Source organism: Protomyctophum bolini (genome assembly GCF_963924005.1).
Source record: "Protomyctophum bolini genome assembly, chromosome: 3".
In the NCBI taxonomy this organism is placed as follows: domain Eukaryota; kingdom Metazoa; phylum Chordata; class Actinopteri; order Myctophiformes; family Myctophidae; genus Protomyctophum; species Protomyctophum bolini.
Window position 1 is genome coordinate 34,977,798 of NC_137864.1, and position 13,961 is coordinate 34,991,758.

The 13,961-nt window shown below is 43.6% G+C and overlaps 1 protein-coding gene across 3 annotated transcripts in view; it reads right to left on the reverse strand.

Annotated features, from left to right (window-relative positions):
• Positions 1-490: 490 nt before the first annotated feature.
• Positions 491-13,961, reverse strand: part of rptor (regulatory associated protein of MTOR, complex 1) — a 153,296-nt gene continuing 139,825 nt past the window's right edge. For 2 of the 3 annotated variants that reach the window (XR_013963856.1, XR_013963857.1), the window contains exons 30-36: positions 8,833-8,939; positions 7,673-7,800; positions 5,828-5,914; positions 5,335-5,451; positions 4,553-4,682; positions 1,854-3,905; positions 491-1,803 (exon numbers count right to left, since the gene is read on the reverse strand). Coding sequence is in view for 1 of the 3 variants with exons in the window: in XM_080760133.1 (XP_080616259.1) it covers positions 3,837-3,905; positions 4,553-4,682; positions 5,335-5,451; positions 5,828-5,914; positions 7,673-7,800; positions 8,833-8,939 (638 nt within the window). In the remaining 2 variants the exon portion in view is untranslated. Of the gene's footprint in view, positions 3,906-4,552; positions 4,683-5,334; positions 5,452-5,827; positions 5,915-7,672; positions 7,801-8,832; positions 8,940-13,961 lie in introns of all 3 variants that reach the window. The other variant, XM_080760133.1, reaches the window with a different exon arrangement.

Genomic DNA, 13,961 nt, shown 5'->3' on the forward strand with positions numbered 1-13,961 from the left:
AGATTCACTGACCCGACTGGCTTCCCACTCTGCGCATCAGTCTGTCGGGTTCTCGGGGGAGTGATACGCACACGTACTGTAGTTTGAAGTCGATCGGTCGGGCGGTTCTTGAGATACGCTGTTGACACATTTTGCACATTAATAGTATGGTGCGAGCAGAACTAGCCCCCGTTATTAGAACGCTGGCACGTTACATGCCATGTTACAAAAACTGTTACAGGCTACAAACTGGTCAGTTTATTCTGGATGGATAAGGAAGCTGTTAAGTAAGGAAAGTTGGCTACCACACTTGTGATACTATGCCACTTTCTGTGACTTACATTTTCTAAATCTTCCAAAAGAAATTATACGATTAAATCATGTTTAAATACAAAATATTTGTCTGTCTTGTCCCTGGCATAACTTGTGTAGCATCGGACTGAACAATCAAACATCCTGAACAAACATTTGAAAGAAGTGATAATAATAATAACCCTATTGTTGTGTGTATTTGGTTTATTTCAGCTCCCGTCTTATAAACCATGATCAGCAAGCAGTCTACAGTCACAGAGAAACACCTGATTGTTTTCACTTGTCAATTATGTTGGTGAAGTTTCTTTTTTTTCTCTCTGGATCTAAAATCTTAAAACTCAGCGCTTGATACCAAGAGATGAGTGTGATTCTGAGTTGGTGAGACAGAGGGTGGGTTTGGGGACTCCCAGTAAGTCTTAGAAGATGTTACTGAGATTAGATATGGGGTGGTGGTGGGGACAGGGTGACTGTAATTACAGTCGCTTACAGAATGCATGGCATGAGGCATGTATTTACCAGCTCCTTTAAAGTCCACAGGCAAAGCATTTAAAGTTCATTCTTTTTACAGGGAAAAGCCAAGCTTGGGACGTTAGAGGCACAATTAAGGGATAAAAATGTGAAGAGGGTTTAGCAGTTACTATGATGGAGGAAAGTGGGAGCGTATCGGGGGGTAAATGATTAGGAGGGAGAGAGAGAGATAGTGTGTAGGTATCAGTGAGGGGAAGGTCATCCTCTCTCTCTTCTCACCACTTCATGAAGACCAAGGCAAACAGAACCAAGTCCAGTTAACACAGAGCACAATTAAAAACATAAAATCACAAAGGAAAAAGGAAAGGAAAATGATATAAAAAAAAGTTAAACAAGCAAAACACAATCTCAGGGAAGAGGCACGTCTATGGCAACACTGCACATTGAGAAAAGAAAAACAAAACAAAGATTCCTCTTAAAACGTCACAACGGCGACAACTGCTGCACGTCAGAATTCGGCAGTTGTGATTCTGGTGGTTCCAGGAGTGACACCAGACCAAACTTTGGAGCACAATGTGACGACACTGTCCATCATGCTGACGGACACTCACAACGCTGGCAGTTTTATTTAACAGTGGTTTGTGGCGTCTCATGAACGGTACCTGAGACCGACACATAAAGAGGTTCACAAAGAAGTGAAGTGTGCCGTGGATGACATAAATACAATGAGAATCCAGAGGTGTGCTGTGATGGACGGTTCTGTGTGTGTGTTCTGTGTATCATACAAAGTGTTCCAAGTCACAAGTCTGATGTCATTCCACCCAACATGCGTCATGCTGTTATATGTGTATTATACTCACAGCACCTGAGCTATCAAACCAAAACTACTCCGGCAATAAAAACCAAGATTAAAACAAAGAAAGTAAAGACAGGGAAAAACAGCAAATCTTGCAGCAGACTTGATAAAGAAAAAACAGAAAAGAAAAGAGAAGAAATATCCAAAGGGTTGGGGGCGATCCCTAGCGTGGCGAGTCAACAGACCCACTGTGGTCTACAGGGTGTCTCACAGTGTGGATAAAGAAGCTGCTCCTCACCAATGCTGTGGTCTACAGGGTGTCTCTCAGTGTGGATAAAGAAGCTGCTCCTCACCAAAGCTACACCATACAACTTCAACATGATTTTCTCAACAGCCAGGTGGAAAACATACAGATTGCAAGGTGCCATATGAGACAATAAGGAGTCTTAATGGAGCAGACGTTAGACTGGTGCACCGGGGCAATGTTAATGAACAATGTGAATGTCTTGGGACGACATATATAGCACACTTGGGTGAAATCATATTAATCCTTGGGTGCCAAATGGGAGGGTGACAGTCCAGACACAGAGTGGCAGAGAGTTTGCACAATCACAGGAAAGCTAAGACAATAGTGGGCACTGGGCAAACATTATGACCAAGTTCTGGTATGGTGAAGTTGCTAACGTGTAACATCTGTGAGGGGACACCGCAGAACGGCAACAACCCAAATCATGTTTGCACTGCTGTGAATGGGTACGGTGTGCTGGCATTGCTATGCTGTCACGCCACGGAGAGCTGCAGACTGGGGCCACGGAGAGCTGCAGACTGGGGCCACGGAGAGAGCTGCACACTGGGGCCACGGAGAGCTGCACACTGGGGCCACGGAGAGAGCTGCAGACTGGGGCCACGGAGAGCTGCAGACTGGGGCCACGGAGAGAGCTGCAGACTGGGGCCACGGAGAGCTGCAGACTGGGGCTTCGGCGTACGGAGAGCTGCAGACTGGGGCTTCGGCGTACAGGAAAAGCTTGAGCATGCAATGCACCTACTGTAGTTCAAGCTTGCTGAACTGGTAAACAAGCCAGGCATTAATGCTGTCGAATTGCAAAAACAGTGCTTGATCTTCCCTAGAGGCTCTTGAAAATGATTGCTTGAGGCTGAAGGCTGGCTGTTCTTTATTGCTTTGCAGGCGGCGCAGACAAGTGGCACGGAGTCCCAGTGAGTTTAAGCGGTGTGAACAGGTTTAGAGTGGGGTGAGACCATCGTGGACTTTGTCACCACTTCAGTTCTCCCCCCAACTGTGCGTGTTGGCTATGAAGGCATACGTCAGCCTGTAGGGGATGAACAGAGTCAGGGTGTCTAGGAGCTCATGTGGAAAGATTTTAATGGGAGAGGTTAGTCAGTTTGGCACACTGGAATTAGTGAAGGGTATTGATGTGGGAAGAAGGTAACTTGCACAAAGGTGGGAGGCCGTGGGGGGCATTAGTTCTGTCCAAGGCTATGAAGGCCCACTCTGGGGCACATCTGTGCTATAATCCATTTAACGCACAGTCACACACAGTCACACACACACACACACACACACACACACACACACACACACACACACACACACACACACACACACACACAAGCGCGTGCCGGCACACATTTCATTTGACTGCCTGGTAAACAAGCCAGGCAAAAATAAGCATAATCAACCATCTAAACAAGGGTCCTTAAAAACGGCTGGTCAGCAATGCAGCAAAACTCCTCGATCTGTGTCCATTGGCCACTCGTCCTTCAACATAATGAGGTCCAGCGTAGAGCAAGTCAGTATTTTCCTGCCCTGGTGTACAGGTTAAGTGTGTGTTTTTCTCCTTTGGGTGACCTCACCCCCTGCCGGGTGCATAGGGGTCAGAGTTCATTCATGTAGCGACGCTTGTGTGTGAGGTCAGAAAGTGCCCCGGTGATAGGAAGGTACCTCTTCTTAAAATATAACCTATCATCTTCTTTATATGCACTTTTAAATTTACACGCTCCTCAGCACAGCCAAGTCTACAATCATTAGCTTCATAATAAGAATATGAATAAACAATAATAATAATAATAATAATAACAACAACAACAACGACACAACATGAGTTTGTCAGCAGCCATCACTAGAACATTCAGGGTGGTAATTGCATATGTACAACAGAAGGTCATTTACATCCCAGGTCCCTGGAGTTCAAGGTCAGCAGTCACAAGTCGCAGGTATTAGAGAAGGACAGGGCGTGGAAGGGCTCCCTCCAGTGGTGAGGTGTTATCTGAGCCTCTTCTCTGCCGAGTAGATGGACATATAGTAGTCATTGCTGCCCACCGCCAAGTGGGGCTGGAAGGGAAACAGAGCGGGAACAATACATTAGAACAAAGGGAATCTACCAACGCGCCTCAAGCCTGGAACGGCTGGTCCAGTGCATCACAGGAACAGGAGGAGAGGACACTGGAGCACCAGCGTATATCTATTCTACGTCCGAGCATAGACATGGTAACGCCCGTCTTGCCTGTCCTCCGAGATGAGAGGGTACTGCGTGGTGGGAAATAATACAAAAAGAAAAGATACTGTATACGCGGAGCACCGCAGACATTTCAAGCCTTTTATTAGGTGCTAGTACAAGAAAGAACGACTGAAATGTCTGTGCTGCTCCAGTGTCCTCTCCTCCTTTACTTAATGCTGTTGGCCTGTTTATTTGTATACATGTGTAATTATTGTAGTTTTTTGCTTTATTAAGTATTTCTGTCTGAAATGTCACCACAGCAACACTGTATTGTAGGAGAGCACGTGACAATATAAAACCTTGAAACCTAAATTTGCACGGAACACTCAGCCACAAGTGCCAGAACCACATTTGGATGATCAAAATGAACCTTTCACCCACTGTAAAATGCTCGAATAAATTAACAATACGGTACATTGACATCTTGTTAATTGAATCATAGGAATCCGGAGATGAGTATGGACTGTGGACGGTGGCCTACCCAATACGGATGGAAGGCTAAACAGCTGATGGCTCCGATCCTTTGGCCCATGAAGCCGTCGTAGTACTTGATGTTGCTGATCACGTCCCCGGTAGAGTTGTACACCGCTATGAATTGATTCATAGAGCCACTGGATCATGGAGAGAGAACATGCAGGACACAAAGAGACAGCAAAGGAAGCGACAGTATGAGTGCACAAGGATACACGGTTTTCAACGCACACACACAAAAAATCTGCTGATTATAAAAAATGTTTTTTTCTGTAGAGACCTCTGACCTCGGAGGTTGACAAACACAATTTATACATCCAATAAAGTCCAATAAATACACACTTTTTGAATTTCTTATATAGTGTAAGGGAAAGATGATTAGTCTGCCTGTGTGTTTGTTTTATAAATACTAGCTTATGAAGAGAATATTTCCGCACACCCGGTTCAGTTTAAAGCATGTGTGTTGGCGACAAGGCAGTAGACGTAGGAGAAGGAGGCAGACCCGCACACTGCCACTTGCTGCTTCAAGAGCTTTTATTAAATGAAGAGCAACGTTTCGGTCTTCCAACCTTTCTCAGGCAGTGTGCGGGTCTCCCTCCGTCTCCTACTGTACTGAACCAAAGAAAAGTATTAAAGTGACTAAATAATGGAAAAGTAAGTTAAGTAACATTCAAGGTTTCCACGTGACAGCCATGACATGCAGCAGATCACATGACACAAGGACAGGACAGGACCTGTACGGTTTACTACACACAAATTACTTAGCAAACTAACATTTGGCATTTGACTCACCAGGCGAACAGGTTGGCCTGTGGGTGAATGTCGAGGGCCGTCAGTCCCTTCACAGTCTGCAGGACATTCACAGAGTCCGGCGACCGTGGCTCAAAGAAACGAACATCCCCGTTGACACTGTGGGGGGAGAATTGATTGATTGAATAGTCAAATATGTAAACAGCACGGAAGTGCAGTAACACTACAATCCATGTATTCAATGCATTAGTCAGACCAAACTTTAACCCATTTAAGGCGGGAAAGTATCATTTTAGATTTTAGCATCATACATGTTTCAGAAAACTAAAAACAAGGAGAACATTGGTTTAGAACAGTGGTTCTCAAAAATAGCAGATACACAAGCTCACAATGCATTACTTGGTTCCGGGCTGAACATTTTTGAAAAATCTCGAAAATGTTTGGAAAACGTTATTTTATTTTATTTCATCTCTTCTGGGGGTATATATGTATATATTGGAAAACCAGTCAGATTGGGGAAAAAAAGTATTAGTACCTGACACTGATAATATGTCCGCCTGTCTCCTTCTGCAGGTGGGCTTTGACCACCCAAGCTCCGTGTTCCCTGTAAGTCATTATCCGACTGAAAACACAGCGGATAGAATATCAGTTAAAAACCATTCCAGTGTTGGTAGATATAGATAAACTTCAACAGCACCTCAGGGTGTAAATAGATATAGATAAGCTTCAACAGCACCTCAGGGTGTAAATAGATATAGATAAGCTTCAACAGCACCTCAGGGTGTAAATTGCATTGGAGATGCACAAAAGTTGAAGGCTCAATGGTGATTCTCACCATTGGCCAATATGGATGATGTCAAATTGTCTGTGTAAAAATGAGTGTGCAAATGTCTATGCAGCATTGCATGTAAAGTATGTACGTGTGGTGAAGTGTAGTAAATGTGAGTGACCACAGGATGGCGCCCTGAGCTTAAGGCTGAGCAGTGAGAGTAGATGGTTGTAGTACTACTAACAGCCACCTGGAGAGGCTGACATGGTGAAAGCAAAACCTCGGTTTTAATGTGCAATCATACAAAACACATCTCAGTGGCCTTGTGGTTAGAGTGTCCGCCCTGAGACTGGGAGGTTGGGGTTCAATCCCCAGCCGGGTCATACCAAAGACTCTAAAAATGGGACCCAATGTCTCCCTGCTTGACACTCAGCATCAAGGGTTGGATTGGGGGTAAGTCCCTGTGACATACTAGCGTCATGTCCAGGGGGTGTACTTGTACATCAAGCTGCCTCAAGCTACAGAAACAGGAGATAGGCTCCTGCCCTATGGGCCTCATGGCTAGGCAAGGCTACTTATACAAATCACATACACATATTGTTCCTTGGTTTTGTACGTTCGCTATTCAGGAGTACCATTTGTTGATAGATGGAAGAGACTTGATCCAAGGTTGACAATTGCAATCAACCTCTCGAGTGAGAAATCATGCCATGTGAAAATGACAAAATGAGCCATACTGGCAAAAGTAGTCCGATACGTCACATACTAGTACTACATAAAGAATAATTACATTTGGAAAAATTTGCCTCATCATAGGTTGTTAATGGCAGCCCAACTTTCAGCAGCTTGTCAAAAAGTTTCCCAAGGGAGTTGGGTTGGAACAAATTGAGAGGTGATAGTAGACACCTTCATGAACACATTTGTGAAGAAAGCTAGTGGTATGCATTTTGTTTTTGCAGATTTGCCACACATTTAGCTAATTTTCCCTAATTATTTGCCAGGCTCCACCCTAACCACTCCACCCCCCTCCTACTTTAGACAAACCCCTAGTCTGTACACTGCTGTGCAAGAATTTTACCCCTGTGCCACCTGAGCACCAAGATCTTAAATCTCAATGAGATTTGTCCTGGTTAAACAAAACAAAAAATACACAGAGTAATCCATTTCCCCAAAGAGAAATAAAAACGGTATGTCTATCTCTGGACTCATTTTAAGAGAGCATCACAGTTGGGGAAAGGTGTAATTCTTTGCCTAAGGGGGGACGACTCCTCTAAATGTTGTTTAAAAGATTTATGTGATGCTTTGCAGCTTAATTGCACTGGTTTTTCCTTTGGGGCTAAGTAAATAATATTTAGCTAACAGGGTGATTGGGAGGGGTGTGTGTGGGGAGCTGGGGGCAGTGCAAAGAGGGCATGCCAAAATTAACACAAAACCTTGGACATCTCTGTTTTGAGGACAAATAATGTCAAGACAATTATTCTCTCTGTGTGTGTGTGTGTATGTGTGTGTGTGTGTGTGTGTGTGTGTGTGTGTGTGTGTGTGTGTGTGTGTGTGTGTGTGTGTGTGTGTGTGTGTGTGTGTGTGTGCGTGTGCGTGCGTGCACGTGCATACCATTCATTGGGGGCCATCCTTCTGTCATAGACACGCACAGAACCATCTCCCAGACCGGCAACAATGAGAGAACGCTGAGAGTCGCAGGACAGACTGGTCACACAGCTGTCTGCTCCTGTTGGAATGTCCTGGATCACGCACACAGCACACACACACACTTATTAGGGGCAAACATGCACACAAATTCCCTTGTAAAAGACTTGAGAAGGTCCAGTGCATTGTTGTTCTATTGCACATTAAACATTAAACTAGAAGAAGCGAATCCATCATGTCTCCCATTTGACCGATTGTTCATTCCAAACTGGACCCGACGTCAATACACAGCCAAAGGCCAGACTGAGACATTTACTGATATGGAGTACATCAATCAAGACAATGATTAACACACTAAAGATCATTAGAGGTGGGAAGAAAAAAAAACATGGTAATGGAAAGACACCTATTTTTATTAGCTCATTACTCAGCACCACTTTTTCCACATACAGAACATACAGAACTGAAGGTCATGGTGGAGATCAATATTAACGTATATTTCATCGTAAAATATACAGTGAAAATATACAGTGATTTTCTCTTGTAAATAACCTTTTGCCGTTTTGAACGTGGTAATGTTGAATGAGGTAATCATAACCCATTTTGACCTGGGAACGATTCTATACATTTCTTTTAGGCTGAGGTTGTGAGCCACTCTGCTACATGTATACATTTATCGTCACTGTCGACCTTGTATCTCCATCTTATTCATTTTTTTCATAAATCAATGCCCTACTTCATCATACAAGTGTTGCGCAAAAGTATTGAAAATTGCCAATCTAAAAAAGCTCAGCTATCTTCGGCTACCTTAGAAACCTGTTGAAAGTGGTTGCCCACTGGCCTAGCGGTCCAGGCGCATGTATAGGCTCTGGCCTGACAGCGCGTTGGATGTTTGAGACCTGTTCATGATGACCGTTGCTGCATGTCTCGTATTTTCAGCATGCAACCAAGTGTAAAGTCAAGTTTTAGTCATCATAGCTTGATTTTCATTTAGTTTTCGTCAGTGAAAAAAAGGTAGTCGACGAACATTTTTCGTCTCGGTATTAGTCAACAAAATCAACACTGCTTGAAAGGTAACGACTCTCTACATACAAGGTTATAATGTATATACAGTGCATGTACAGTACCTGGACCTTCATCTCCCTCTCTGTATCCCAGACCCTGATGACTCTCACGTCTCCAGAGGTCATGAGGAGACCAGTCTCCTGTTCCCAGTCCACCACCATGCCTGCACCTACAGCACAGAACATCACACCAACGGTTAGTGTGTTAATGCACACACACACACACACACACACACACACACACACACACACACACGGTTCTACAAAACAAAAGTCCTACATCAATCAATCTGGCAAATTGAACCTCAAGTTTTTTTGCAATATGAAGTTGGTGAATGAATTGTGTGCTTTGCACTTTTAACTGAGTGATCTGAAAGTGAATAGACCCCAATGCAGCACAGACATACGCATGCAGGCACACACGGGTGCTCTAACAAACAGGATTCAAATCCTGGTCTCCCAAAAATGTATGATTAGTGCAACACTAAACAGTAGGTAGGGGCCCAGCTAGCCGCTTCACTGTTTAATACATATTCCTAATATGCAGAACCATATTTCTCTCTCCAGATGTTTCAGGGACCCTGCTTATATCTTCTGCCCCTGGCATGGTTTAATGTTCAGGCTTTGAGCATCACGTTGAAGGCTAGTGCTGCTTTCATGGCATGCACGAGACAGTATGAGAGTGAGGGTCAGCGATAGATGGAATGAGAGAGAACATTCTAAACACATCTCCATGTAATGTTGCCAATGAAAATCAGATAAGCCTGAAAGCAGATTCTTCACCATACCTGCTGGGCTAATGCAAGGCCACCTGGCAGCTCTTGTGTGCAGTCTAACCTTGAATGTCACTAAGTACCACCGAGTCGAGTGTGTGTGTGTGTGTGTGTGTGTGTGTGTGTGTGTGTGTAGGGGGGGTGATAACTGAAGACCTACTGTAAGCTTCCACCGTACCTTGTCACCCCAACTTTGTGGCCACCTTACACCAACATTTTTCTTACTCCTGCATCTGGCCTTCAGTCTCCTACTGCCCCATAACAAAAATAACTATTATTCACGCATCTCGAGAACCGCCCGACTTCACCAATTTGCATTTCAGTCGTGCGTAATTCAAAAGCGTGCTTGACCAAACTCTGCACCATGGGTGAACGGACATTCTGCTCAGCTGCCACAAGCCTGTGGAATGCCGTCCCCGACCATTTGAGAGCCCAACAATCTGCTGATGCTTGAAAAATGAACTCAAAACATAGCTTTCTAATAAAGCCTTTGCTTAGAATTTTTTCTTGGGTCTTTTACTCTTTTACTACTTGCCGAATGTTGCTTTTGTTATTTTTATATCCGTTTTTAAAACCGTGCAGCTCTTGATGATTTGAAAAAGTGTGTTATAACAAATATTATAATAATCCATCCACCTGCCATAACATGGAATGTTATACAGTATACATATATAGTACAAGCAGAAAATCTTCAATCAGATCAAATTATCAGCTTGCAAGGCGTTCGGCGTGCTCAGGTTTCGCTAGCCAGAACTGCATGATGTCAGTCAGCTATGATGCCAGTGTCGTGACATCAGACCAGGCAAATCCAAATTTGGGCATAATCCAGGCTCTCTCTCTCCCTCCCTCGCCTTCTTACTGGCTTCAAAGCTCAAATCATGGCAATATACAGTCGTTTCCTGCGTCACACAGAAGCTGGACAGAGATTGAAGCACACACGCAGAGACACACAGGGAACATCACTTCACAGGCAAATGCTCAGTCAGCTGTGGTGTGCATGCCCACACCCACACCCCAACACCCCCACACACCCCCACGAGAAGTTGAGGCATTCCCTTTGAAGTTGGCAGCTATGCCGTCACGATTCTGGGAGGAGAGGCTGGCAAATGCTACATTCCTAAACTCATGAGCATATAGACACTAGGCAGAGAAGCGTGTGTGTGTGTGTGTGTGTGTGTGTGTGTGTGGGCACACGCACATGCGCAAGTAGTCAACCTCAATCAACCGGGTACATGGTAGAGGAATTACATTTAGAAAAAAACAATCAAGAAATTTGTTAAAATGTGTGGTCTGCTTCAATTAACTGTCAGCTAGTAGGGGTCCTACACAGTCATCCCCAACACAAGGGCCCACATTTCTCAATAGACAAGTAGGGAGACCAGATGTGATCATTATATATTATTAACATACTCTGCCACACAAATTTATTAAAATAATGTTTTATTCATTAAAATAAGTCCCAGATTGTAGGCGTATTGTTTAATTTCTTCTAGTATAGACAAACACGCAGAGCGGTGCCCTGTAGGCCAGGTGTAGGCAATCAATGCTGAGGTGTCAAGCTGTGCTTAATGTGACACCTAAGCTATGGCTGCGCCCTGGGCACCCCTCTGTGGATTCGTCTATAATATACATTTATTTTTAACTTACAGAACCATCTCTCCCGAATGTAATCCTTAAAGTATTTTGTTCCATCATACCTTTTACCCCCCCCCCCCCCCCCCCAAGTATATTTTATTAGAAATAAATAACACTAAGCAACATGAATTTCTATCCATATTATATCTTTCAGCTTCACTGAAATGTCACTGTGAAAGTGACAGGACAATGACAGCAAGGAGAGGAGAAAAATAAAGCAACACACCAGAACATTAGGGTTCTGTGTTCAATGCAATAAGCGGATCAAACCACAAGAGCAAAGAAAAAGAAAAAAAAAGAAAAACCCACATTGAATGCATCAGTGTATAATCCCTTCTTCAGGGCTGCATCCCTTGCAGAGCTGCAGGTCTTATTAACCCACACAGAAATCGATACACACATAACGTATGGAGATGTATGGGAGAGGAGCGAAAGTTAGGAAGAGTTAGCATGCCTGGGCCTGGCCATGAATTCTCACTGCACCACTGGGCGTATGTATTATGGCAGTAATGTCTTTTAGCTCTCAATTATTAATACAGGTTGCACACAGTAAGGGTATTGCATGTCAGGGGCAATCTGGTGGCTAATAGTTGCATAGAGTGGTGCAAGACTTGATTCATTATTGCCATCAGCTTACAGCCAATCACAAGACACATCACTGATGAAAAATGTATCAAGTAGTCAGCCCTTTCTCCCACAGACTCCCAGTTCGAGTAGGAAAGACAAAGCACCATGGATGGAGTGATATTCAAAGGAGGTTACACGCTACATTCCTTGTGTTAATTTATCTCTGTGTAAAAATGACCCTTCCTTTTTATTTTGTTTTGTTACACAGTTACTTCCTTCTGCGATGTTTAACTATTAATTCTTATTTGTGTGATTATTTGGTTGACTATTTTTAATGTCTCTCTTTTTTGTCTTGCTTTGTTGCGGTTATATGTTACGGTTTGTGTTGCAATGAATTTGTTTTGGTTTCAAAATATTTGAATGGCTAATGCAATGTAACTATTGTTCATGAATACTGTATGCTGCTATATATAATACTGCAACACAACTCACAATAAAAAAAGTCATAATAAAAATAAAAGTTACAAAAAAAGGTGTGAGAATGTAACCCTGCAAGTGAAGCCTGGGTTTGCAGACCAACCATGGCTCAGATCATGTCTGTTTTGAGTGGATATGGTTCTCTCCCCAATAACAGATATAGTACAAAGGCACTAATGATTTTGTTAACATGAAGCAAGACAGCTTTTCCCCCGTGGTGCAAAACATAGTGCAACACAAGCTTAATAAGCTCATGTTTCCATTGTTAAGAGCCTCTGGAGTTTGTGGTACAGCGCCTTGTTCTGAGGCTCATTTAGCCACAATACACCCTAATCTGTGATGCCCCCCCCCTCCCTACATATCCCTCTATAAATAATCTCTTCTCCCTCTAGAGAAGAAGGCTTTGTCTGCTTGTTCATTCTGCTCCATTATCTCTGGTGATGGAAAAGCTCTCCCACATACCGCAGTTCATTAAACTATAGCAGGTCAGCCATCTTCCTTCACTCCCTCTCCTCCCTCCATCCTGTTTGCTTTCAAAGAGCCCTTCAGGACCCAGGTAATAGAGTTCTCCAGGATTACCAGGAACCTTGAGCACCTAATAGAAGATGATATTTGAGGGCTGCTATGATTGTCCGCATGCAGGCCAGGCCATACCTTCTGGCACTGGTGATAGGTAATCAGTGGCGTGCACAGACATTTAGAGGGGCAGGTGCTAAAGTGAAAAAAGGGCACCTTGTGCAGCGCATGGAACCGGCTGGTTGCTTTAATAGTGTAAGATTTATAGATTTTGGGGCCTAAATATTATATTAGATCAAGAATTGATCAATGTCACCATGGTCCACATACTGTACAGTGTACAGTTCTTTTTTTCTCCTCCCAAGGGGCACATTTGTCCAGAGGGAAAAGGGCAGGTCTATCTGTGCACGCCACTGTAGGTAATAAAACACCCTGTCCAGCCGGGATGACAGTAGGTGTTCTGAAAAGACAGAAAGTATGCATCTACCCCATGGCATAAGTATATTCTAGTAGGACTGCTGTTGATAAGCTGCTCACAACACCTCGACAGACTGCTCATAACTTCTGAGTGGTTCTTCTCTGGTACTTCACAGAAATCTATGAAACAGTGAAAAACAATCTAGGCTAGGAATGAAACTTTGACAGAATGTTAAACCTTCCTCTGCTACCTTTGAACCCTGTTTACTGCTGAATTAACACAAAGTAAGCCAAGAACACGGGACCTCCTTTTTCTCTACACGACCCGCATGTGCCAAGACGATTTCATTTAATCCAGCAATTAAAGATTATATTATTATTATTATTATTTATGCTTTTACTCTCATGTTAGACAGCCTACATACGGATCCGACATGCACACGTGCACGCTTATTACTCCTTTTTCTGCTCAAAATGAGCCAAAATCCGGTCTTTGGAAGGTTATTATCGTATTCCCTGAAGAAAATTACCAAGCACTCTAAAAGGTATAAAAATGAGGAGAGGGTGGATAAAACTCAAGGTACTAAGTTTGAAAAGCCAACATGTTTTGACTCACAAAGGAGTCGGGTAAGACTCATGGATTTTGAGTGCTTGGATCGCCGCCTTTTCTTCAGTATTCCAGTCCCACTGATCTCTGAAGCACCAGTCTACTTTTTAAACTCTGGGTTCACATTCTGGCAAGTGGACTAAAATGTGGAGCAGGACACAGAAGCTCTGTCCCTGTAGCCAAACAGGCCTGGGACGCCC